Source organism: Oryctolagus cuniculus, chromosome 4, assembly GCF_051225735.1.
Source record: "Oryctolagus cuniculus isolate XC-2025 breed Fujian yellow rabbit chromosome 4, ASM5122573v1, whole genome shotgun sequence".
In the NCBI taxonomy this organism is placed as follows: domain Eukaryota; kingdom Metazoa; phylum Chordata; class Mammalia; order Lagomorpha; family Leporidae; genus Oryctolagus; species Oryctolagus cuniculus.
In genome coordinates, this window is record NC_142870.1 from 157,307,845 (window position 1) to 157,331,580 (window position 23,736).

A 23,736-nucleotide genomic window follows, 5' to 3' on the forward strand; every position below is an offset into this window, starting at 1 on the left:
TGAATTAAAAAAGGCGAAAGCAGAATAATAACAATTTAGCATAAGTAATTGTGCAAACCTTGAAAGTTATTTGGGCAGAATATTTTATATGAGAGAAAAGATGGAGAAAAGGTAGACATGACAACTCAATGAGACCCAAATGTAAATGATAAAACCATCGACAAAGCCTTGAAGGAAAATGCTTTTCCCATGGAGGGATGATTTGTGCTGGCCTCCAGGTGTAATATTATGTGCACTGATGAGCTGATCAACAGAACAGAACTTCTCCCCAGCTGTAATCAAGAGTGATTGATGGTTGGGACAAAAAAGTTGATTATCATGACAAGTTCACTGATGCAGAGAAAATAAGCTCTGCTTGGGAAATGGATAAGACCTGCTCAGAGACTACCTCTGAAACCTTACTTATAAAGGAGTCTAGGAGGTAAGAGTTGCACAGACAGACCTGATATCCTGATAATCCTGATGAGAATAAATTTGCCATACATCAATCTCCATGGATTTCCTACATAAGGAATTTAAAAGCTCATTCATGCTCAATGAAGAATAATCACATACCTGGAATATTATGTGTGTGATTATGAAAAGATCACTTTACATCTCAAAGTATCACTGAAAATCACACACGGACACAGAAAATTACACTTTCATGGCATAGCATGCCTCCGTTTGCCCTCCTCAGCAACATCCTCACAAGGAATGAGTTCCCCAAATGACTGCAACCTTTACCACTATCAGATTCAATTTATATCAAAACATAGATTTAGACTGAGACAACAGATCCCAGAGGCAATATTTTGCATTTAAAATGAGGTTTGGCAGGCTTGAAAAAGGTGAATCTGGGCCAGAATATTGAGTGGATGTGCAGTGTTCTAAAATAGTACCTACTCTGTTCAGAGATCCTTACGATATGAAGGAATACTTGTGCATGCATCATTTGTTCTGGTTCTGTAGCCAAATAGGAGGTGCAAGCAATGGAATTCAAATGTGGTCTGCAATCCATCTGATACAAGTCCATTTTCCTTAAGCTCACATTTGAGCCAAATTGCTACTCCTAACCCAATCACCATAAGAAATTTGTAGTGTGAAGAAGATAAAAATGGATATGTAGGTTCGTTCATTTCATGTATTTAGAATTTTGGAGCCTCAGGGATACTTGGGAAAGATAAAGGTATTTCAATACAATTACTCTAGATAACTAATACAGAAAATAGAACTCAGTGGAAAAGAGATAATCACAAATAGGAACAGTTAGGACAGTAAAAGTACAAATGGCTGCAAATCTCAAAGTGACACCAGCAGCACAGACAGTAATATGAGTTGCCTTGCACAGATTCCTTTGCTTCTCTGACCAGGAACAAACCTCTGCTGCCCCAGTTTCCAGGGCTATGGTGAATCTGATTTTTCAAATAATACAATGAACTGTGATGACAAAATTATAACAAAAGGACAAGGTTCTGAACAACAGTGACTGGCATCTTTGAGTTTTCAATTCTTGTTGGCCATTAATTCAGTTTCTACTATGTGTTTTTACAAGTTTTATTAGTGCCTAGTAGTATTTTAGATATGTCTATAGCTATAAAAAGAGATACAAACTGAGTAAATGTTTATTAGACATACATAGAGAGACAAATTTCTGGGCAACTGGGTTACACTGAGGATTCTATTCCATAGTTAATAAAGAGTTCATCAGTTATATGATACCAGGGTTGCTGGTACATTCTGAAATCTAGTATGTGAGGATTTTAAAAACATACTGATTGTTTATCTATTTCAGAGGCAGAGAGATAGAGACAGAAAGAATCAGATAGACAGGAAGTCAGAAATCCTATCTGCTGGTTCATTCCCCAAATGCCCTCAAAGGCTAGGCTTGTGCCACACTGAAGCCAGGAGTCTAAAGTTCAATCCAGGTGTCCCAAGTGGCTGGCATATACCCAACTACTTGAGCCACTACCCCTGTGTTCCAGGATCTACTAGCAAGAAGCCAGAATCAGAAGCAGAGCTAGAACTTGAATCCAAGCACTCTACGTGTGATGTAGGCATCTCAAGCAGCATCTCAAATGATGTCCCCCATTCCAGTTTATATTTGTTTTGTAACCAAAAGTTTATGTCGCTATCAAGCAAGCTTCCAGAAACAGCTCTGAGGCTGTTCAGACCCAATTCCATCTATTCCTTTCCCTTTTAAGACATACAAATTTTGATGATTAGGCTTCAGGGAATCATTTGCTTGGGATATAAACCATGCATTGCAGGTGGATTAGGCAATGGGGCAAAGAAAAGCTAAAATCCAGCTGTAGCAGAACATAGCAGTTATTCTAAATGCCCTTAGTGAAGATGAAATGTAGACCATCTTAGAGACTCCTGTTTTCTACCCTCAGTTTAGATTCATTGACTCCTTCAACACTAGTGAGTGAAATCTAAGACTTACAGAGCTTTCTTAGCATTCAGGCTTCTTATCTTCCAGAGACCTGTGGACAACTGTTTTGCAAACATATCTCCTTCTGAATTGTTACATTCTATTCAGTGCTTCCCATCATGTTCTGTCCTTCAGTGCATTGCCCATGCTTAATCTTCTTCTCAAACACTCTGCACTCGCTGAAACAGACTCTTAGCATAAATTCTCTCATGTTCTCCTCAGTACTTACTGCACCAGTAATGCCATTTAAGTGACTCAACAATTTGAAATGTGTGTGTATATTCTAGCCATCAATGGATATACTCCTGATGTCTACCCTTGATTAACCTCTGCAGTGTGTGTAGAATGTAAGTGGTCACTTGTCTTGCTTGAAAACTCTCAACTGGTATCAAAGCAAGTCTCAAAACCTGTTTCTCCTAGGATATGCCACCTGACATGAGAAATAAAGGCATGACGCTGGGAGTTAAAGAGCCCTGCTTCTTGTCCACCTCGTCATGTCAACAACTCAGGGACCTTGAAAAGTGTGGATTAACATATGCTGTCTTTTGTTTTCCCAATCTATATAATCTACAAATGAACTGATTTCATAGATACCTCACTCATTAAATAAAACAGCTCTCTGAGTTGCTCACCACAGTCCATGCTGATGCAAACATTCCAAAGTCCAAATTTCCATGTCAAGGAGGAGTTGATAAACTAGATATATTTTTGTGGTTTCTTCTCTTCATTGTAAAATAAGGAAAGAAATACAGAAACCCTGAGAAACATGGACGTTTGTGAAGATTTCTGTTTTCTCAGTCCTTTCTCCTTCATCTCGTTGCCAGAAGAAATTCTGGGCTATCAAAACCTGAGTCGGAGGGTCTGGAAACCCCAATAGCTGGGGTTTTATTCTGAAAATGCTGCCAAAGTAGCACACTACCTAAGTAGTCGCTTGTGCTCTTGGCTGGCACACTTTCTCCTGAAATCTCTAACAGCTGAAACCCAGGATTTCCTGCATGGCCCTACTGTTCAAGCTTTCCTTCCCGAGAATTCCTGATGGGGCCGTGCGCTCCACTCAAAGCACAGAAGCCAGAAAGGCTGAAAGATGAAAGGTGTCCCAAATGCACACTAGAGGAGGAGCCCTTCAAAGGAGACCTCCCAGCCCCTTGTTCCAAACACAGCCACAGCCTGCTGTCCAGCACCGCCACCCGCAGAGCCAGACGCTCACAAGGGAGGGAGGGAACTGATGGCTGAGCCAAACATCATGAGCTTCTCAAACACATCTCTCTTGCACAAGCCAAGTGGCCCTGACCTAGAACTACCTCTGAAGAAGAAAAAAAAAAAAGCACTTACTCAGAAGGCCCTAGTACTGAGGCCCAAGCTCCAAATAACTCTGCAACTCCTGCACACTAACAGAGGACGGTGTCTTCTTAAACGGATGTTTCAAAGCTGCCTGAGAATTAATTCATAAGTGGGTTCCTTCAAAGATCCTTGGGGAAACAGCAGCAGCAACAACAAACTTGAAGAATTGGAGAGATTTTAATAGATGCAGTGAAGCCAAGGGTTAAGTCAGCTCTGCCTTTTCTAAAATGTACAGATTTACCAGGTAGGAATACCTCGTATCTTAACAAGAAAACTCACTAGACACAAAGCTTTACACAGAATACAGCCCTTTACATGTGCTTATTAAAAATTTTATTTATTTTATGTGAAAGGCAGAGAAATAAAGACAGAGAGGAAGTCAAAGACCTTTCATCTACTAGTTCACCCTTCCTCCCCCCAACAAATGCCCACAACAGCTAGAGCTGGCTCAGGCTGAAGTCAGGAGCTGGGAACTCAATTTAGGTTTCTTTTTTTAATTTATTTTTTAATTTTTCTACAGGTAGAGTTATAGACAGTGAGAGAGAGACAGAGAGAAAGGTCTTCCTTCCGTTGGTTCACTCCCAAACAGCCACTACGGCCGGTGCTGTGCTGATCCAAAGGCAGGAGCCAGGTGCTTCTTCCTGGTCTCCCATGCAGGTGCAGGGACCCAAGCACTTGGGCCATCCTCCACTGCCCTCCCGGGCCACAGCAGAGAGCTGGACTGGAAGAGGAGCAGCCGGGACTAGAACCCGGTGCCCATATGGGATGCTGGCACCACAGGTGGAGGATTAGCCAAGTGAGCCACAGCCCCGGCCCCCAATCTAGGTTTCTTACACAGGTGGAAGAGACCCAAACATTGAAGCCATCATGTGCTACCTCCCGAATGTGAAACTGGGAATGGAGACAAGGCTAGCATCCAGGTACTTGGACATGTCATACCAACATGCTACCCAGTATCCTAGCTGCTACACCAAATGCCCACCTCCTAAATAGTAATTTAAAAAAATAGCAGACATTTTTGAATTTGAATGTTTCCCAAGAAATAATTTAATATTCAATGGAAAAAATATAACTGCATTCTTTATCACATGAAATAAAAATGACCTTTCAGTTTCATTCAGTACACAGTTTATAATCCAATTGCCTATACATTGTGAGTTTTTTTTTTTAATATTTATCTATTTCAGAGGCTAAGAGAGAGAGAGAGAGGGAGAGAGAGAGAATCTCATGCTCTGTTTATTCCCAAAATGTACACAGTGACTAGACCCAAAGTCAGAAGCCAGAAATTCAGACCGGGCCTCTCCACGGTGTCAAGGACCCAGATAATTAAGGCATCACTGGCTGTCTCCCAGGATGCATATTAGCAGGAAGCTGGACTTGGAAGTGTAGCCAGGACTCAAATCCAGGCATTATGAAATATCATGCAGGCAGCTCAAGCAGCGTCTTAAAGACTGAATCAAACGCCTGCCCAGAATTTACAATTTAAAATAAAACACGCAGTTAAAAAACATAACACAGTAATATATGCAGTAATTACATTTATTTACTTATTTATTTGTTTGAAAGGCAGGAAAAAAGACATTCAGTCAGAGCGACAGACAGATTCAGACAGAGCTCTCACCTCTAGTTCATCCCCCAAATACCCACAACAGCTAGACTGGGCTAGGCCAAAGCCAGGGGTAAGGAAGTCAATCCAGGTTGCCCATGTAGGTTGCAGGAACTTAATTAATTCAGTCATCCCCTGCTGCGTCCTTGGGTCTGCATTAGCAGAAAGTTTGAATCGGGAGTGAGTATCAGGTATGAAACCCAGATACATACATCTTAACCAGCATCTTAACATCATTTTTAAAAGTAAAAGTGAAACACTGTTATAAAGGGAATTTGGAAAGTAAATACAAATACAAAAAAGTAAAAGAATACTTCTTTGGTCTTAATGTAACCAAAATCACATTGTGTTTCCCCCTATCCAGCAGTACTTCCTTTAAATATCAGTCAACATTAATTTACATAATAAAAAGATATCTTAAGACATGATGAAAACAGTTTCACCACCTAACTTTGTCATTTTGTGGAAAAAACATACTCTTATCCATATTCCCATGTTGACTTTGGTTATGGAGATTATGAATAAGAGTTAGGAACTGAAGCTAGATACATTGCCTGGTTTCACCAAGTTTATGTGTTCTCAAATGAGGAAAAATAATGATTCCTACTTAATACAACTAGAAGATCTGGCTCTCAGTTCTTCCAGGTATATTCTCTTCATGAAATTTGGCTATCACGTTTATTGCTTTTAAAAAAAATCCACTAGAAAATCTATCAATTCCACTTGGTCCATCTTCCGCTGCTTTTTCCAGGCCACGAGCAGGGAGCTGGATGGGAAGTGGATCAGTTGGGACATGATGAACTGGCACCCTTATGGGATGTTGGCTTCACAAGCAGCAGCCTTACCAACTCCATGCTACAACAGCAGCCACAATTTGTGACATCTTAAAAGCTATCTGCAGGGTCAAAAATGGAAGCTGTGTCATATAGGAAACAGATATGGCAAAATACCAAACTATGTCATTTATGATACGGAAGATTAGAAAGAGTAAATAAAAGGCCAGAGGAAAATAAAATGGAATTTTCCTTATCCAGAGATGAAAAGAATGACAAGCTATTATTTTCATTGCAAGGGGAAGAAGCTTTGAAATGTAACAAAGTTCATAAGGCAAAAATACTTTCCTATATGATACAGGATTCAACCTGTAACTGAAATATATCACTTTTCCAGAAAGACTGTAGGTTTAAAAACGGAAAGAAGATAAATTCCAGATTTCCCTAGCAAAAGTAAAAAGATAATTATATTTGGATTAGAAAGGCTTTTCTTAGAATTAAAATGATCCCATATGAGACACATACACACACACACACACACACACACACACACATTGGTTTTTCTTTATGGAGAGATTATCTTGTTATGTATTTATCAGTTGATAAATCCAATTGATCTTGGCATTAAATATCTAAATACTTTATGACTGGTTCTAATATTTCCAATATGGTGGTTCATTTTATCAATATGATAATGATACAAAGACTTCTTTTTACATCTCTAAGAGAGTTTTGACTCCTGTGTTTTCAATAATTGTTTAGAAAAGAAGTGAAAATGTTGCTACATCATTTTAAACTGAACATTGAACCTTCATATCAAAAATAAAGTCATGATTTTTAAAATTAGCATTGCATAGTGAACTGTAATTCAGGATTGAAGATAAGGGAAAATGCAATGAATATGAATTCATATGTGTACAGCTTATATAGTACAGACTAAACTAAGCCTATTGGGTAATTATTTGACAAATTCGAGTAGTTGTGAAATTCATTTCAAACCAAGTCAAATAGCCAAATATTTGGCAGGCAGAATAATGGCCTCCCAAAGATGTTTAAGGCCTAATCCTAGGAAAATATAAATATATTATGTCACTAAACAAAGGGGGAGTTAAGATTGCTAATCAGCTGACCTTAAAAAATAATTAGAATATTATCCTGGATTTTCTAGACAGGATCATGGTAGTCACGAAGGTTTGTAAACACAGAAGAAGAGTGAGAGTACAAATGATGAGAGGTGAGAAGGACTTAACTGGCCACTGATGTCTTCAGATGCAAAAGGGGACCACAAGCCAAGGGATGCTGGCAACCTCTAGAAGTTGGAATAGACAAGGAACAGGGTCCTCCTCTTGGGCCTCCAGGAGAATTTAACATGAACTCAACCCTGCCAACACCTTGATTGTATTCCACTGAGACCCATTTTTGAATGCTCTCCTCCAGAACTGTAAGTTGATATATTTATGTTGTGGGAGCAAGAGAAGACTAACATGGCAAGCATCCAGAGAATGGTGGAGCCTGCCATTGTTTATGACTGATTAGTCGAATTCTCCAAACACCTTTTCTATCCTTTAACCATATGCCAGATAGACCTGAAAGCAAAGTCATGAGAATAAGAAGCCATGTGGCTAATAAACACGTATTGATTCCCATATCACCTTGAAATTTCATTAGCAAAATAAATTTCCTCTCTGTCATCAAGGAAATGAAATAAAATTACATTTTCAAAAAGATGTATGTTTATATTCCTTGTATTATGTTCTTTATGTTAATAGTCATATATTTAATATAGATGTTTCCTAAAGCAGATCGGATATATATATTTCTAGTCTCTGAATATGACTTTGATATCAGTTTATAGGATTAGAAACACTTTCAAAAATGGTATCACTATCTCAAAATGGAGAGTGACCTATTGCTGGGAATAATCAACCAAAAGAGCTGGTCTGGATGTGGCAGATGGAATTCTGTCATTCAGAAGGAGAGTGGGTTCAATGACCTTGAGCCTTTTTGGCTCCTGGTTTACAGGAAGTTTTCTTAACACAGAAGAAAATACTGACAGTGAAACTGTTGAAAGGATGAGATAATTGAAAATGCTCCATTAGATGTAGGAAGCTGGTGATACTGCGCCTTTTGCATCATTATCTGTTCAGTTCCAAAAGAAAATATCAACACAATTTAAGGAGAAATGAATCTAAGAAGGAGCCACTTAAAATATTAATTATAAGACTATATGATTGTTCACTGAGTGTTTAGAAATTATCAAAGCTGCAATTATTGAGTTCAGAAGTTTTTTTGCAGCACCTGGAAGAGAATATTGTGTAACAGTCATCACTTGAAAATAACTTATTATTACTAAGTTAAACAAATCTAGGATAAACTTCTTAAAATTCATATCAGATCAAAGTGTTCTGCATTCCAAAAGAAAACAATAACAACAAAAAACAAAAAACAAACTTTCAAATACAATGCTGCAGTTGTATTTGATGCATTGTGTTTTTTTTCTTTGTAGATTGTAGCAGTTCATCCATTCAAGTGCTTTAGCAGACTGAATGTTTATATTCCTCTCAAATTCAAATATTGAAATCTTAGCTCTCAATGTGATGGTATTAGGTAGGGAAGTGAATGGGAAAGGAAGGCAGAGCCCTCATTGATGGAGATTAGTGCCATTATGTAACAGGCTCAAGGGAGCTCCTTCAACCCTTCAACCCTTCTACCATGCCAATATACAATGAAACTCTGCCATCTGAGAACCACAGAGTAGGATTGTTTACCAGACACTGCATTTTCCAGTGTCTTGATTTCAACTTTTCCACCTCTAGAACTTTGAGAAATAATTTCTGTGTTTATGCGCCACCCAGAATATAGAATTTTGTCATCACAGCCCACGTGGACTTAAACAGGTGCTATGCAGGCAAAATTCACATCTTTACTTCTCTCTCGTTTTTTTTTTTTTTTTTCAAGGTTTATTTATTTATTTGAGAGGCAGAGGTACACATAATGAGAGGGAGAGAGGGAGAGACAGAGAGAGAGATCTTCCATCTTCTCATTCACTCCCCAAATGGCCGCAATAGCTGGAGCTGGGCTGATCCGAAGCCAGGAGCCAGGAGCTTCTTCCGGGTCTCCTACATGGGTGCAGGGGCCCAAGCATTTGGGCCATCTTCTACTGCTTTCCCAGGCCACAGCAGAGAGTTGGATTGGAAGTGGAGCAGCTGGGACCCGAACTGGTGCCCATATGGGAAGCCAGCACCACAGGTGGAGGCTTAAATTACTCCCTACAAGGCCAGCCCCCATTTCTCTTTTTTAAGACAACAGTAGGAATGTTTTAAAATTACCTGATGGTTGCACCAGTAGGTGAGTTCATAAGACAATGGCAATCCTTATACAAAATGAAATGTTCTCCTCACAGAAGAAACAAGCTACTTTATGTCACATCTATTTCTTGTACCTGGTTATCCCACATCCTGTGCTCATTACCAGAACATCTAATGGATTTACTTGACTAGGGAGTTAAAGAATGGAAGGCTCAACCTTCCTCAGACTCTCGAGCAATTTAGTCATCTCCATACCACTGATCAATTTAGGACAAGATGATGGCAACTTGGAGGTGTCCATTTTGGTAAGATGGGCCTTCTGTTTACCTAGAATGTGAACTGTGTTTAATTCCTACTCCTTACAAGCCAATATTTCCTCTCTCTTCTGCATTTCTCAGTACTAACTCCATCTCAAAGCATGGAGGGGGACGCAGATTTTCCACAGATCACAGTGAGTATCACTCCGATCCTTTGAAAAGACATCAAAAGTGTAAACAACTCCCTGAACAACTTGCAAAGCAGTGGTCAGGTCCACAGATATTTCTCTTATATTTTGTTCTCTTAGGCTTTATTCTTTCTGGGATTGAAAAACTTAAGGTTATTAAGACTACCATCAAAATGTTAAGACTTCGAGGACAGTAACTTTTGGGCTGTAACACAAATGTAATTAGGGATAAAAGGGCTGATTTGGAATTAGGGGCCACTGGGCCAGACAAAGGGAGTCTACAAAGCCCAAACCTGACTTTGAAACATGATTTGGTGCCTATATTATTTTTGAGTTACAATCTATTGGAAGCTTCAATGATCCTAAATTTGACTATTCCCCAAAGACAAGTGTATTACCTACATTTAGCATTTCCAAGAGATTAAAAAAATTTTAAAAAATCATTAAATTGCAAGTACGGAAGAGGGTATATGTGTGATTTTCTATAATAAACAATCAAATATGATACAGTAAATTCCAAAATTAAGGCATATGTGGAGTTAAAGTGTTATCTTAGAATTTTGACATGCTCAGTTATTGAAGAAATATGTTTAATAACTCTTCTCCTGAAAGATTAGGATAACATAATATGTTCTTTAGTGAATACTAAACGACAAACTTACATCAGAATTAAATCTCAACTGGCAAATGTTGCATGATATGATTTGCTTTCTTCGATGAGGAAGAGGAACCCCGAAAGTATGATTTATTACAGCTTTCTGAATCGGGTCCATCTGCAATGAGAAAAAAAATACAACAAATAGAAATAAAGCTTGTCAGTTCCATTGGAATGTTGCCTGTTTCATTAAAGAGCCAATCTGCACAGCTTCAATCTACTGCTCACATTAAAAAGAACATTTTTATTCTAAGAAATGGCATTTCTACTTTCTTGGAAAATAGATAACAATAAGCCTGAAGCTCAGTATGATAAGAAAATGATAAATGTACCCATTAGAGTCTGCAAGCTAACTGTTTTTCTCATTTAGGATCAACAATAGTCTCAGTTTGATAGTCTTTAAATATAATTAAAGGTTTATCAAAATTCAAGTTATTGCTAAGGCCAGCAAACCCAACACTGAAGTTTGTCTATATTATTGCCCCAAAATGGACTTCAAAATAGACTTGGTAGTCTGGGCAGCTATAAAAAGAAATTAAACACCATTATCCAACATCAACCTTATGCAATGTTTGGTATCTTTTGGATCCTAAGAATGTAGAAAACATCCTGTTTTCCAAGAAGAGAAACATACTGAGCTGCTAATTAAGTCACTTAGCAATTACTTACTGACCACCTAGTATACACTGTTATTCTGTTTTGGGGAGTTCAGGGAGTTTGGGCCAGACATCAGCTCTGTCTCTCCATTCCATCCCTTTGACAGGACAAGCAACAACAAAAATGTTCATCTTTGACAATACTTAGGTCCTTCACCAACATTTGTCCTCTGGCTAACATCAGTGATCCTCGACTGTTCCACATAAAAGTTATAATCGTTTCTTCATTTCTGTGCAACTTGATTACAGGTTTATTACACCTGTCCATCTATTCAAGTTATGATGTAGTTTAAATATGACAGTTCATGAAATGTACTTAACACGGTGATTTATGGGCATGCAAAACAAATAGGTATTGGCTGTTATGTTTTGTGTGTCACAGTACATGTGAAGATTAAGGTTAAGATAATCCTCATACTCCTACAGTCATTATTGCCACACTATCCGTTTCTTACATGCTCAAAAAATGCTGTAAAATGAATTTCATGTTTTATGTATAGCCGTAACTTCAGTTTAATGCTTGCAAACTTAGGAACACTTAATTCTTAATCAAGCTCCTATGACAAATCTCACAATGACTGAAATAGCACAGAACTTATTTGAGATACACAAAAGCTAAGAAATGATGGTCTGATGTTCAGCTTCTGCTACATACTATGGTTCATTAATTCTCTTAAAAATGTCATTGATAAACGCCAATTCCTTTTGGTATATCAAATCTTTGGACAGTTAACTCACTCATGAAATTTCTCCATTGCTACACAAGAGAATATCCCCCCCCAAATCTCCGCCATCCCATGTAGTCACAGCTCCTATTTGGTTGAGACACTCTCAATATACTGTTCTAAATAATAGCAATAAAAACATGAATAAAAACAACGACAGGCAGCATTTATAAACTGCTTTCCATGTGCCAAGCATGAGACTAAGTGTTTGTGTATTAAACAATTACCATTATCAAGAAGAACTCCTGGGTGTAATCATTTTTATGTTCTAGTTTCCCTTAAATTTATTATCTAGCATTAATCCTTCTTGTGACATGAAATGAAATTCAGGCTGTATCCATGATTTTTCTGGTCACTTCAGGTTATTAATAAGTCATGAGATCCTGTTCCTCCCTTTTTAAAAAGATTTATTTATTTGAGAGTCAGAGTTACAGTGGAAGGCAGTGGAGAAGGAGAGGGATGGGGAAGGGGGGAGGAGGAGTTGAGAGAAGAGATCTTCCATCTGCTTGTTCAACTCCCAAGTGGTCCCAATGGCCAGGGCTGGGCCAAGCTGAAGCCAGACACTTCATCTGGGTCTCCCACATGGGTGGCCAGGGCCAGGGCACTTGGGCCACTTTCTGCTGCTTTTTCCAGGCTGGATAGGAAGTGGAACAACTGGGACTCAATCAGACCCCACTGGGATGCCAGCAACACAGGTGGAGGCTTTAATGGCTAAGCCACAATGCTGGTCCCTTCTGTTCCTTCCTGCTTGTGAATTCCACCATAATTTCTTTTCAATCACTTTTTTAAGATATAATTTTATATAGTAAAATTTGTCAATATTCAGTATACAAGTTGTGAGATAAGAAAAATGCATACTGTCATGGTAATTAGAAACAGAATATTTCCGTTACCTGGAAAAGTTGCCACTGTCACTCTGGGGTCCATCTCTACTTCTACCTTCATACATTTAGCATTGATTAATATTTCAACTGAAGTCAATCCTATGATCCTATGATCTTTCTGAGTTTTGTTTTGTTGTTTTGTTTTGTTTTTAAAGACAGAGTTACAGTGAAAGGAGGAGGGCTGGTGCTGTAGCACAGTAGGTTAATCCTCTGCCTGCGGCCCCAGCATCCCATATGGGTGCCGGTTCTAGTCCCGGCTACTCCTCTTCCAATCCAGCTCTCTGCTGTGGCCTGGGAAAGCAGTGGAAGATGGCCCAAGTCCATGGGCCCCTGCACCCACATGAGAGACCGGGAGAAGCACCTGGCTCCTGGCTTCGGATTGGCGCAGCTCTGACCATTGCGGCCATTGGGGAGTGAACCAACAGACAGAAGAACTTTCTCTCTGTTTCTCCCTCTCACTGTCTGTAACTCTACCTCTCAAATAAATGAATAAAATCTTAAAAAAAAAAAAAAAAGAAAAAAGAAAGGAGAAGAGACAGAGAAAAAAGATCTTCACTTGCTTATTCACTCCCTAAAATGGCCTCAATGGCTGGAGGTGGGCAAGGCAGAAGCCAGGAGCCTGGAACTCCTTTTGGATCTCCCACATGGGTGGAAGGGCAAGCACTTGGGCCATCTCACGCTGCTTTTCCAGCAGCATTAGCAGGGAGCTGCATCAGAAGTGCAGCAGCTGGGACTCCAACCAGGTGCTCATATGGAATGCTAGAGCTGCAGAGACTTAACAAGCTGTGCCACAACACCAGCTCTTTCAAGTCTTAATACATAATCTAAACCCATTCCTAAATTAGTTCAGTGCCTTAATGCAAAAACTAAAAGTGCACTTAATACTACAGTAACTCTGCCTTAGTTTGTTCCTGCTATAGGATGGTGGTATAAAAGGCCACAGACATGGTACAGAATTCTCTCAATATACAGCCACGTTCCCCACTCGAGCTAAGCTCCACAGCTTTCCTCAATCCCATCTCTTTCCTGTTTCTGCAATTAACAACACACAGAGCTTGAGAAGGCCAATAGCAGACATGTGGATCTGGAAGGTTTCAGCAGCCCACATTCTCCGCTCGAGGATGGTCTTTGTGTAATTTTTGACATGGCATTGGAAAGCTCTAACAACCACCACCGAGTATACTGGGCGATCATTTTCCTTCAGCCATAAGCTGAAAGAAAAAGTACAAGCAGAAAGGGACCACTGAGTTTGAGAGTTGGCACATCACGTTCTGTGGCATGTGCTCTGTGCATAAATGGAATCTGTTTCATCAGCAGACAGGGTGAATTATGCCTAAAACCAATGAAGGAATATTAGAATATTGTGGTGATGATACTTTGAAAGAAAAAAGAGCTGAATATTTACATCAAAGATGCTTTCCCAAAACACATAATGCTGAATTTTTATCATGTACTGGCGAGGAGGGAATTATTTTGGTCTTTTGGTAACAGTGGGGAAGCAGTGACCAAATTCAATTCAAATTTGTGTAGGAGGTATTTTGGAACTAGACACTCCATGCAAATGTGACATATTCTCTAGATTAAATTCTTTTGTTTGAATTGAACGATGTTCTGATCACTGTAGCTATAAAATCAGATTGCAAACTGCAAAGTGATGCATTCTTCTTCAGAGGTAATTTTATTTCCCAGTACATTAAAAAAAAAAAAAACACTTCACTGATTTATATTTTCAAGATAGACTTCTCAAATTGTAGGTATACCATCAAAAGTAATTATCTTTTATCATTTCATGAATCTAGTGCAATAAAATGATAAAAGTGTAAACCTTTTATTAAAAACTATATTTACCTATGTTGTATATAAAATACAACACATAATATATACATATTTAATGTGCTTTATAATATAATTTACTATGAGGAATTATAAAAGGGTAAAATGTAAAGACCAATCACTTCTATTGTTAAATACTTATACCACTTGCTTATAACTAAGGGAGTATCTATGGGTATCAAATTGGGGGACACAGCCACTTTGATAGTTTTGCCTACACTAAGAATAATTTAGCATCATAATCAAATATTTTGTTTAGAAAGAAAATCATATATGTTGGTTTTCTTCTCATTAATGAACACATTTGATCTGTTAAAATAATCACATTTTGGAGCCAGTGTATGGCACAGCAGGTTAAGCTGCCCCTGTAACACCACATCCCAAACAGGCGCTCCACTTCCTATCCAGCTCTCTGCTGATGAGCCTGGGAAAGCAGTAGGAGATGGCCCAAGTGCTTGGACTCCTGCCACCCATGCGGGAGACTTGGATGGAGCTCCAGGTTCCAGTGGATGAAAAATCTGTGTCTATTTGTCCCTCTCTCTCTGTAACTCTTTCAAATAAATAAATCTTTTTTTTAATCACATCTAATTTTGTGTATGCATATTATCACTAGGAGTTCTTCTAGAATAATAATCACAAGAGATGCCAAGAAGTGTAGCAGGAGAGAAGAAAGGTTTCTTAGTTCAAACACACTATGGAAAACTTAGCTACCTAAGGAGCACAGCCAATACATCCAGTCTGTACAATGGAATATTAAAATTTCTGAGATGTCCTATAATACAAATATGTCTTTTTTCAAATTTTTTTTACAGATAGAGTTAGTGAGAGAGAAAGAGACAGAGAGAAAGGTCTTCCTTCCATTGGTTCACTCCCCAAATGGCCGCTAAGGCCGGCGCGCTGCGCTGATCCGAAGCCAGGAGCCAGGTGCTTCCTCCTGGTCTCCCACGCTGGTGCAGGCACTCAAACACTTGGGCCATCCTCCACTGCCTTCCCGGGCCACAGCAGAGAGCTGGACTGGAAGAGGAGCAACCGGGACCAGAACCCGGCGCCCATATAGGATGCCAGCGCCACAGGCGGAGGATTAACCAAGTGAGCCACGGCGCTGGCCCTACAAATATGTCTTAATACATGATTTCTAAAATAAAAAAACCAAAGCTTTTGTTGTTTGTTTGTTTTCAAATTTATCACCATTGTTCAATGCACACGGTTAAGAAAACAGTAATCTAAGGAAAGACAATCACTAAAGAAATAAAAAAAAAGGAAATATAAATAAAATGTGAAGGCATCAGTCCAACAGTAAAGACCCAAAGCTAAAAATGTAACACAAAAATCATATGCATAAAATCTTCAGACAGATTTCACCTAATCCATGTACCACTGAGTCAAAACAAAACAAAACAAATAAAAAAAACTAAAAGAAATGGTAAAATCTACATAGGATTTTCTAACATGACTATCTATCTAAGTTTAGATGTTTCGAAAGCTAGAATTCTGTAAATCTATTGTTCAAATCCCCAAATCAAACAAACGAAAGTGAAGCATGATACACTATCCATTGACATTCTTACCCAAACTCTAGTCTAAAATTCAATTTCAAACTCAGCCTCAGGCCTTATTTAAAGCCAAATGAATATGTTTTTCTTCATTTCAGGCTTAAGGACCTTTGCATTTCTAAGGCCTAGGTTTCCCCTCCCTTCCCTCTGGGCATTGTGCTAAATTGATTTAGAAATGAGCAGACAGAGCCAGTGTCTCAAGCTCCACAGCCTCAGCCCAGCTTTCTGTCTCCAGGATACCTGTTGTGTTTTCAGGGAGCACTGAACTTAACCTTGAGTTTGCGCTTCCTGCTCTAAGAGACCTCTCTCCCCGCTCCTCTTATTATTGTGGCTTTGAGTTTTTAAATCAAAGAGTAAGAATTTCAATGTCAGGAAGTGTAGAAGTTCAGAAATACAAAGGTTTTCTCTTTCAGTTGGTATTTCTATGTAATAATGACTGCTAACAATAACTTTAAAGGTTATACTTATGTGGGCGCTTACTGTGTGTTTGATGTTTATAAGCACTATTTCTATCCTCACTCACTGAAGAGCTCCTTGTGTCCCTTGAGCAGTATCACACAACTAAGAAGTGGCAGGGTCAGCCAGCATCCACAAGCCTCCCAACCTGCCCCCCCCCCCATTCTCTCAGGTGCCAGAATCTGTAACATATATTATATATAAATATGAGTAATTATGTACATGGTACGGATGACTCTGCATTAGATGAAACTGAATGGACGGCCTAGTGTATTTATTATCAGATGCAAGAGAGTAAAATCTATGTTTATGTTACTTCTATTAACACATTTAAAAACTGATTTAAAAATTTCTAATCCCACTCTGACACAAATTTGCCCATTTGAGAAATTTGTCATTTTTGCCTTTTCTTTTTAATGTTTCAAATAGATTCACAACTTACAAGAAGTAAGAATTTTTAAAGCACACCATTGGTCAATTCTTAAAGCATATGTGCACTCCCACGTTACCAACATCCCCATGAAGAGATGGAACATTTATCGTTTGTAGAAGACAATGTCCCTGCCCAGACAATACCCCACAGGGGTATCCACTGTTATGAATGTCAACATGGATCTCTATTGCCTGCCTTTGCACTTGGTAAAACTGTACAGTTGTACAGTGAGTATATTTTTTAAAATGTATTTTATTTATTTGAAAGGCAGAGTTACTGAGACAGAGAGAGGGAGAACGAGAAGTCAATCTTCCATCCACTGGTTCACTTTCCACATGGCCACAGCCACAGGAACTGAGCCATGCCAAAGCCAAGAGCTTGGAATTCTATCCAAGTGTCCCACATGGGCCCTGGAACTTGAGCCATCTTCCACTGCTTTCCTGGGTGCATTACCGGGCAGCTGGGTTGGAAGTGGAGCTGCTGGGACTTATATGGGGACTCATGGGATGCCAGCATTGCAGGCAGTAGCTTAACCCACTGACTGCGCCACAAGGCAAGCCCCAGTGACTCTTCAAGCTCTTTCATTCAACATTATGTCTAAAAGAATGTTTTCCATTTTCAATTGCTATATAGTATTGCATTATAGGACCATACATAATTGCTTTCAAATTCTACTACTGATGGATCTTTCGGTTAATTTCTGTTTGAGTCTATGATGAACAAGCAACTATAAACATTTCTGAGCATGTGTTTTGTTGGAGATAGCAGTCATTTTTCCGAGTCATATACTTCAGTATACTCACAGATACAGCTTTAGTAGATACTGCACAAGAATATGTGCAAAATGCTTATTGCAATAACTTTAATGCAATTCTGGCACTTAAAACTGAGAGTTGGTGTAGACTCTACAGGTTAAGGGTATATTCCCTAACAAGATTGCCTTATCTTAGATCAGCCAGAAGTCCGAGGCTCCTCATGTCACCTTCATTTCTGATTTTGCCTAAAAAGGTGAGGAAATGCCATGACACTTACATATTTGCTAACTTGTTAATATACAGAACTCAAGAAAACACTATATTTATGATTATATTTTTTTAAAAAGGGTTCAAATCAGGACCAGTCAAAGCAAGAGACTCACATGGTAAGAACCGAGATGATCCTCTATGCGGAGCTCCCATGGCCCTTCAACAAGGATGTATTACCCTCCCTACACCCATCCAACCAGGAAATTCACCCAGGCTTGCTGCCCAGAGTTTTTACTGTGGTTTCCTTCTGTAGGCATGGCTGATTGAGTCGGTGGGCACTTGACTGACATCAATCTCCAGATCACGTCCACTACCCAGAGGTCAGCTAATTTTACCTGGCTCAAAGTCCTGATCCTCTGATCACAGGACTGGCGCTTCTGGTGCCTGGGCCACATCCTGTCACCTCACTAGCATAAATTCAGGAGTGATCCAAGGGCCACACCATGAATAACAAGGATGTTGCCATGGTACCATCATTTGGGAAATTCTAAGGTTCTAGAAGTTTCTTTCAAGGAACATAAGAGCCCAATTCTTTATTAATCAACAGTCTTGCATCTTTGTACTTTTGGGAACATAATTTTACATAATTGCAAGCATAATATAGAAAGAATATTTTCTTTACTTTTCACTTAACAATACATCAAAAAATACCTTCATTTAACTTTAGTTTTTCACATTTATCATTTGATACAGGATTAGACCATAATTTAAATGATTAAGACCATAATTTATTTAACCAATTCTCAGTTGTTGGACATTTAGGTTGTTATAATTCTAGAAAATTTTGCACAGATCTTCTTTATATGTGTAATTTTTTCTTAGAAACTTAGCGTCTTGCAGCTGGAAAAATTTTCAGCAATTGTCTTTTGTCTTTTGCTTCTACTGATAGGAAACCAACTCACCACCTCCAACTCCAGGTGCCTGCCACTATAACAAATGGCAACCTTTTTCATTCCTCCCAATGAGAAAGTAACAGTTAAAGCAGAGTTTAAATAATCTTCCTATTTTTTTCTGGCTAACTGCTTTTTATTAGTCTTCTAAGTCTCTGTTTCCCAGCTTTTAGGTGGGGAGATCATGGCCACTGTTGGTTTGCTGTAATAATGAATTATATAAAATGTATATGGAGCCTTGTACTGTTTCTGTGATTAGTGTAGCTGCTTCTGTAACTATTATTTCATAGCAATTACAAAAAATGCGACCATCCCTCTCAAGCAGCAGAAAACCTAGAAAGAGTAGAAAATGGCCCAAATGGTAGTGGGGATCCATAGCTTTCCATGAAAAGATAAATAAATACAACTATATTAAACTTTATATTTGAAGAAAACAATAATAGTTAACTTAAAGTGGGTATTTCCATGGGTGGAAAACTGTCTAAGAGGAACTACCTGTCTTATTACTTCTTCAGTTATCCCTAGGAATTAACTCCCTTTTGAACTTCTCATTTCATAAATGAAAACTTTTAGGGACCATCATGAAGTCAGCAAGAGCTATGATCTAAATGTAGAGTATGATTTAAATCTTAGAAGTTTAACTCCATCACCTGTACTTGTACCCACTGTACTAAGTAAATAAAAACTAAATACATGTAAACATAAACAAACTGCAGAGGAAATGTTTGTAACATCTAAGTCAATCAAAGATGGTACACTGGAGATACACAGTGGCTCTCCAGCAATCACTATGTAAAGATGAAATACCAACAGCAGAATGATCAAGGCTTATTTAAAAGCAATTTTGTAGAGAAGATCTGAAAATCAAGTGAAAATATAAAATGTACTTTTATTGTGAAAATTAAATTTAAAGTAACAAGATATAGTTTTATATAGATTGCAAAAACAATCCTGACAATATTTGTATTTATGAGGACTTAGGAAAAATAGGAGGAACATGTGACAGCACTTAGCAGTGTTGAAAATGAATCTAAGATCATCTAAGTGCTCAACTCCTGGGGAAGCTCTGGCTCATGTGTACCACAGACCATTAGAAAGGAGTTCCTGGCACTTTTGATGATATTAGAAAGAATTATGAAACAATGTGAATAGCTCGCAAAGGGAGAAATGATAAATGATCAAAAAACTGTGACAGTATACCATAAAGAAGTTACAACGAGCACTTTTTTTTTTTTTTTTTTTTTTTTTTTCATTTTTTTTTTTTATCTTTTATTTAATGAATACAAATTTCCAAAGTACGACTCATGGGTTACAATGGCTTCCCCCCCCCATACCGTCCCTCCCACCAACAACCCTCCCCTTTCCCACTCCCTCTCCCCTTCCATTCACATCAAGATTCATTTTCGATTATCTTAATATACAGAAGATCAGCTTAGTATACCTTAAGTAAGTATTTCAACAGTTTGCTCCCACACAGAAACATAAAGTGAAAAATAATAGATGATTTTTTTTAAATGATGATGAAATCAGATCAGACCTATTGTCATGTTTAATCCCAGTGAGAGTCAAGTTGGGAATTGAAAATTTCTTTCTTTTTTTTTTTTTTTTTTTTTTTTTTTTACAGAAGATCAGTTTAGTGTACATTAAGTAAAGATTTCAGTCGTTTGCACCCCCATAGAAACACAAAGTGAAATATACTGTTTGAGTACTCGTTATAGCATTAAGCCTCAGTGTACAGCACGTTAAGGACCGAGATCCTACATGAGGAGTAAGTGCACAGTGACTCCTGTTGTTGACTTTACCAATTGACACTCCTGTTTATGGCATCAGTAATCTCCCTATGCACCAGTTATGAGTTTCCAAGGCTATGGAAGCCCCTTGAGTTCTCCGACTCTTATCTTGTTTAGACACGGTCATAGTCAAAGTGGAGGCTCTCTCCTCCCTTCAGAGAAAGGCACCTCCCTCTTTGAAGACCTGTTCTTTCCACTGGGATCTCACTCACAGAGATCTTTTTGCCAGAGTGTCTTGGCTTTCCATGCCTGAAATACTCTCATGGGCTTTTCAGCCAGATCCGAGTGCCTTTAGGGCTGATTCTGAGGCCAGAGTGCTATTTAGGACATCCGCCATTCTATGAGTCTGCTGAGTATCTCACTTCCCATGTTGGATCACTCTCCCCTTTATTTATTCTATCGGTTGGTGTTAGCAGATACTAGACTTGTTTATGTGCTCCCTTTGACTCTTAGTCCTTTCATTATGATCAATTGTGAACTGAAATTGATCACTTGGAGTAGTGAGATGGCATTGGCACATGCCACCTTGATGGGATTGAATTGGAATCCCCTGGTATGTTTCCAACTCTACCAATTGGGGCAAGTCAGCCCGAGCATGTCCCAAATTATACATCTCTTCCCTCTCTTATTCCCACTCTTATGTTTAACAGGGATCACATTTCGGTTAATTTTCAACACTTAAGAATAACTGTGTGATAATTACAGAATTAAACCAGTCATATTAAGTAGAACAGACAAAAAAAAATACTATGAGGGATAATGTATTAAGTTGTCCATTAGCAGTCAGAGCTATGCTGATCAAGTCACCATTTCTCATAGTGTCCATTTCACTTCAGGAGGTTTCCTTTTTGGTGTTGAGTCAGTTGTCACCGATCAGGGAGAACATATGGTATTTGTCCCTTTGGGACTGGCTTACTTCACTCAGCATGATGTGTTCCAGATTCCTCCATTTTGTTGCAAATGACTGGATTTCGTTGTTTCTTACTGCGGTATAGTACTCTAAAGAATACATATCCCATAATTTCTTTATCCAGTCTACCGTTGATGGGCATTTAGGTTGGTTCCAGGTCTTGGCTATTGTGAATTGTGCTGCAATAAACATTAGGGTGCAGACCGCTTTTTTGTTTATCAATTTAAACTCCTTTGGGTAAATTCCAAGGAGTGGGATGGCTGGGTTAAATGGTAGGGTTATATTCAGGTTTCTGAGGAATCTCCAGACTGATTTCCATAGTGGCTTGACCAGTTTGCATTCCCACCAACAGTGGGTTAGTGTCCCTTTTTCCCCACATCCTCGCCAGCATCTGTTGTTGGTAGATTTCTGTATGTGAGCCATTCTAACCGGGGTGAGGTGAAACCTCATTGTGGTTTTGATTTGCATTTCCCTGATTGCTAGTGACCTTGAACATTTTTTCATGTGCCTGTTGGCCATTTGGATTTCCTCTTTTGAAAAATGTCTATTGAAGTCCTTGGCCCATCTCTTAAGTGGGTTGTTGGTTTTGTTTTTGTGGAGTTTCTTGATCTCTTTGTAGATTCTGGTTATTAACCCTTTATCTGTTGCATAGTTTGCAAATATTTTTTCCCATTCTGTCGGTTGTCTCTTCACTCTCCTGACTGTTTCTTTTGCAGTACAGAAACTTCTCAATTTGATGCAATCCCAATAGTTGATTTTGGCTTTGACTGTCTGTGCCTCCCGGGTCTTTTCCAGAAATTCTTTGCCTGTGCCAATATCTTGAAGGGTTTCTCCAATGTTCTCTAATAACTTAATGGTGTCAGGACGAAGATTTAGGTCTTTAATCCACGTTGAGTGGATTTTTGTGTAAGGTGTAAGGTAGGGGTCTTGCTTCATGCTTCTGCACGTGGAAATCCAGTTTTCCCAGCACCATTTATTGAATAGACTGTCCTTGCTCCAGGAATTAGTTTTAGATCCTTGATCAAATATAAGTTGGCTGTAGATGTTTGGGTTGATTTCTGGTGTTTCAATTCTGTTCCATTGGTCTATCCATCTGTTTCTGTACCAGTACCATGCTGTTTTGATTACAACTGCCCTGTAGTATGTCCTGAAGTCTGGTATTGTGATGCCTCCGGCTTTGTTTTTGTTGTACAAGATTGCTTTAGCTATTCGAGGTCTCTTGTGCCTCCATATGAATTTCAGCATCATTTTTTCTAGATCTGCGAAGAATGTCTTTGGTATCTTGATTGGGATTGCATTGAATCTATAAATTGCTTTTGGGAGAATGGACATTTTGATGATGTTGATTCTTCCAATCCATGAGCATGGAAGATTTTTCCATTTTTTGGTATCCTCTTCTATTTCTTTCTTTAAGGTTTTGTAATTTTCATCGTAGAGATCTTTAACGTCCTTGGTTAAGTTTATTCCAAGGTATTTGATTGTTTTTGTAGCTATTGTGAATGGGATTGACCTTAGCAGCTCTTTCTCAGTCATGGCATTGCTTGTGTATACAAAGGCTGTTGATTTTTGTGCATTGATTTTATATCCTGCCACTTTGCCAAACTCCTCTATGAGTTCCAATAGTCTCTTAGTAGAGTTCTTTGGATCCTCTAAGTACAGAATCATATCGTCTGCAAAGAGGGATAGTTTGACTTCTTCCTTCTTGATTTGTATTCCTTTGATTTCTTTTTCTTGTCTGATGGCTCTGGCTAAAACTTCCAGAACTATGTTAAATAGCAGTGGTGAGAGTGGGCATCCCTGCCTGGTGCCAGATTTCAGTGGAAATGCTTCCAACTTTTCCCCATTCAATAGGATGCTGGCTGTGGGTTTTTTATAAATTGCTTTGATTATATTGAGGAATGTTCCTTCTATACCCAATTTGCTTAGAGTTTTCATCATGAAAGGGTGTTGAATTTTATCAAATGCTTTCTCTGCATCAATTGAGATAATCATATGGTTTTTCTTCTGCAGTCTGTTAATGTGGTGAATCACATTGATTGA

The 23,736-nt window shown here is 38.7% G+C and overlaps 1 protein-coding gene across 7 annotated transcripts in view; it reads right to left on the reverse strand.

Annotated features, from left to right (window-relative positions):
* ZNF385D (zinc finger protein 385D) overlaps nucleotides 1-23,736 on the reverse strand; it is a 1,082,242-nt gene that overhangs the window by 142,946 nt on the left and 915,560 nt on the right. For all 7 annotated transcript variants that reach the window (XM_051858856.3, XM_008266055.5, XM_008266056.5 and 4 more), the window contains one exon: nucleotides 10,549-10,659. In XM_051858856.3, coding sequence (XP_051714816.2) covers nucleotides 10,549-10,659 — 111 coding nt within the window. The remainder of the gene's footprint in view (nucleotides 1-10,548; nucleotides 10,660-23,736) is intronic.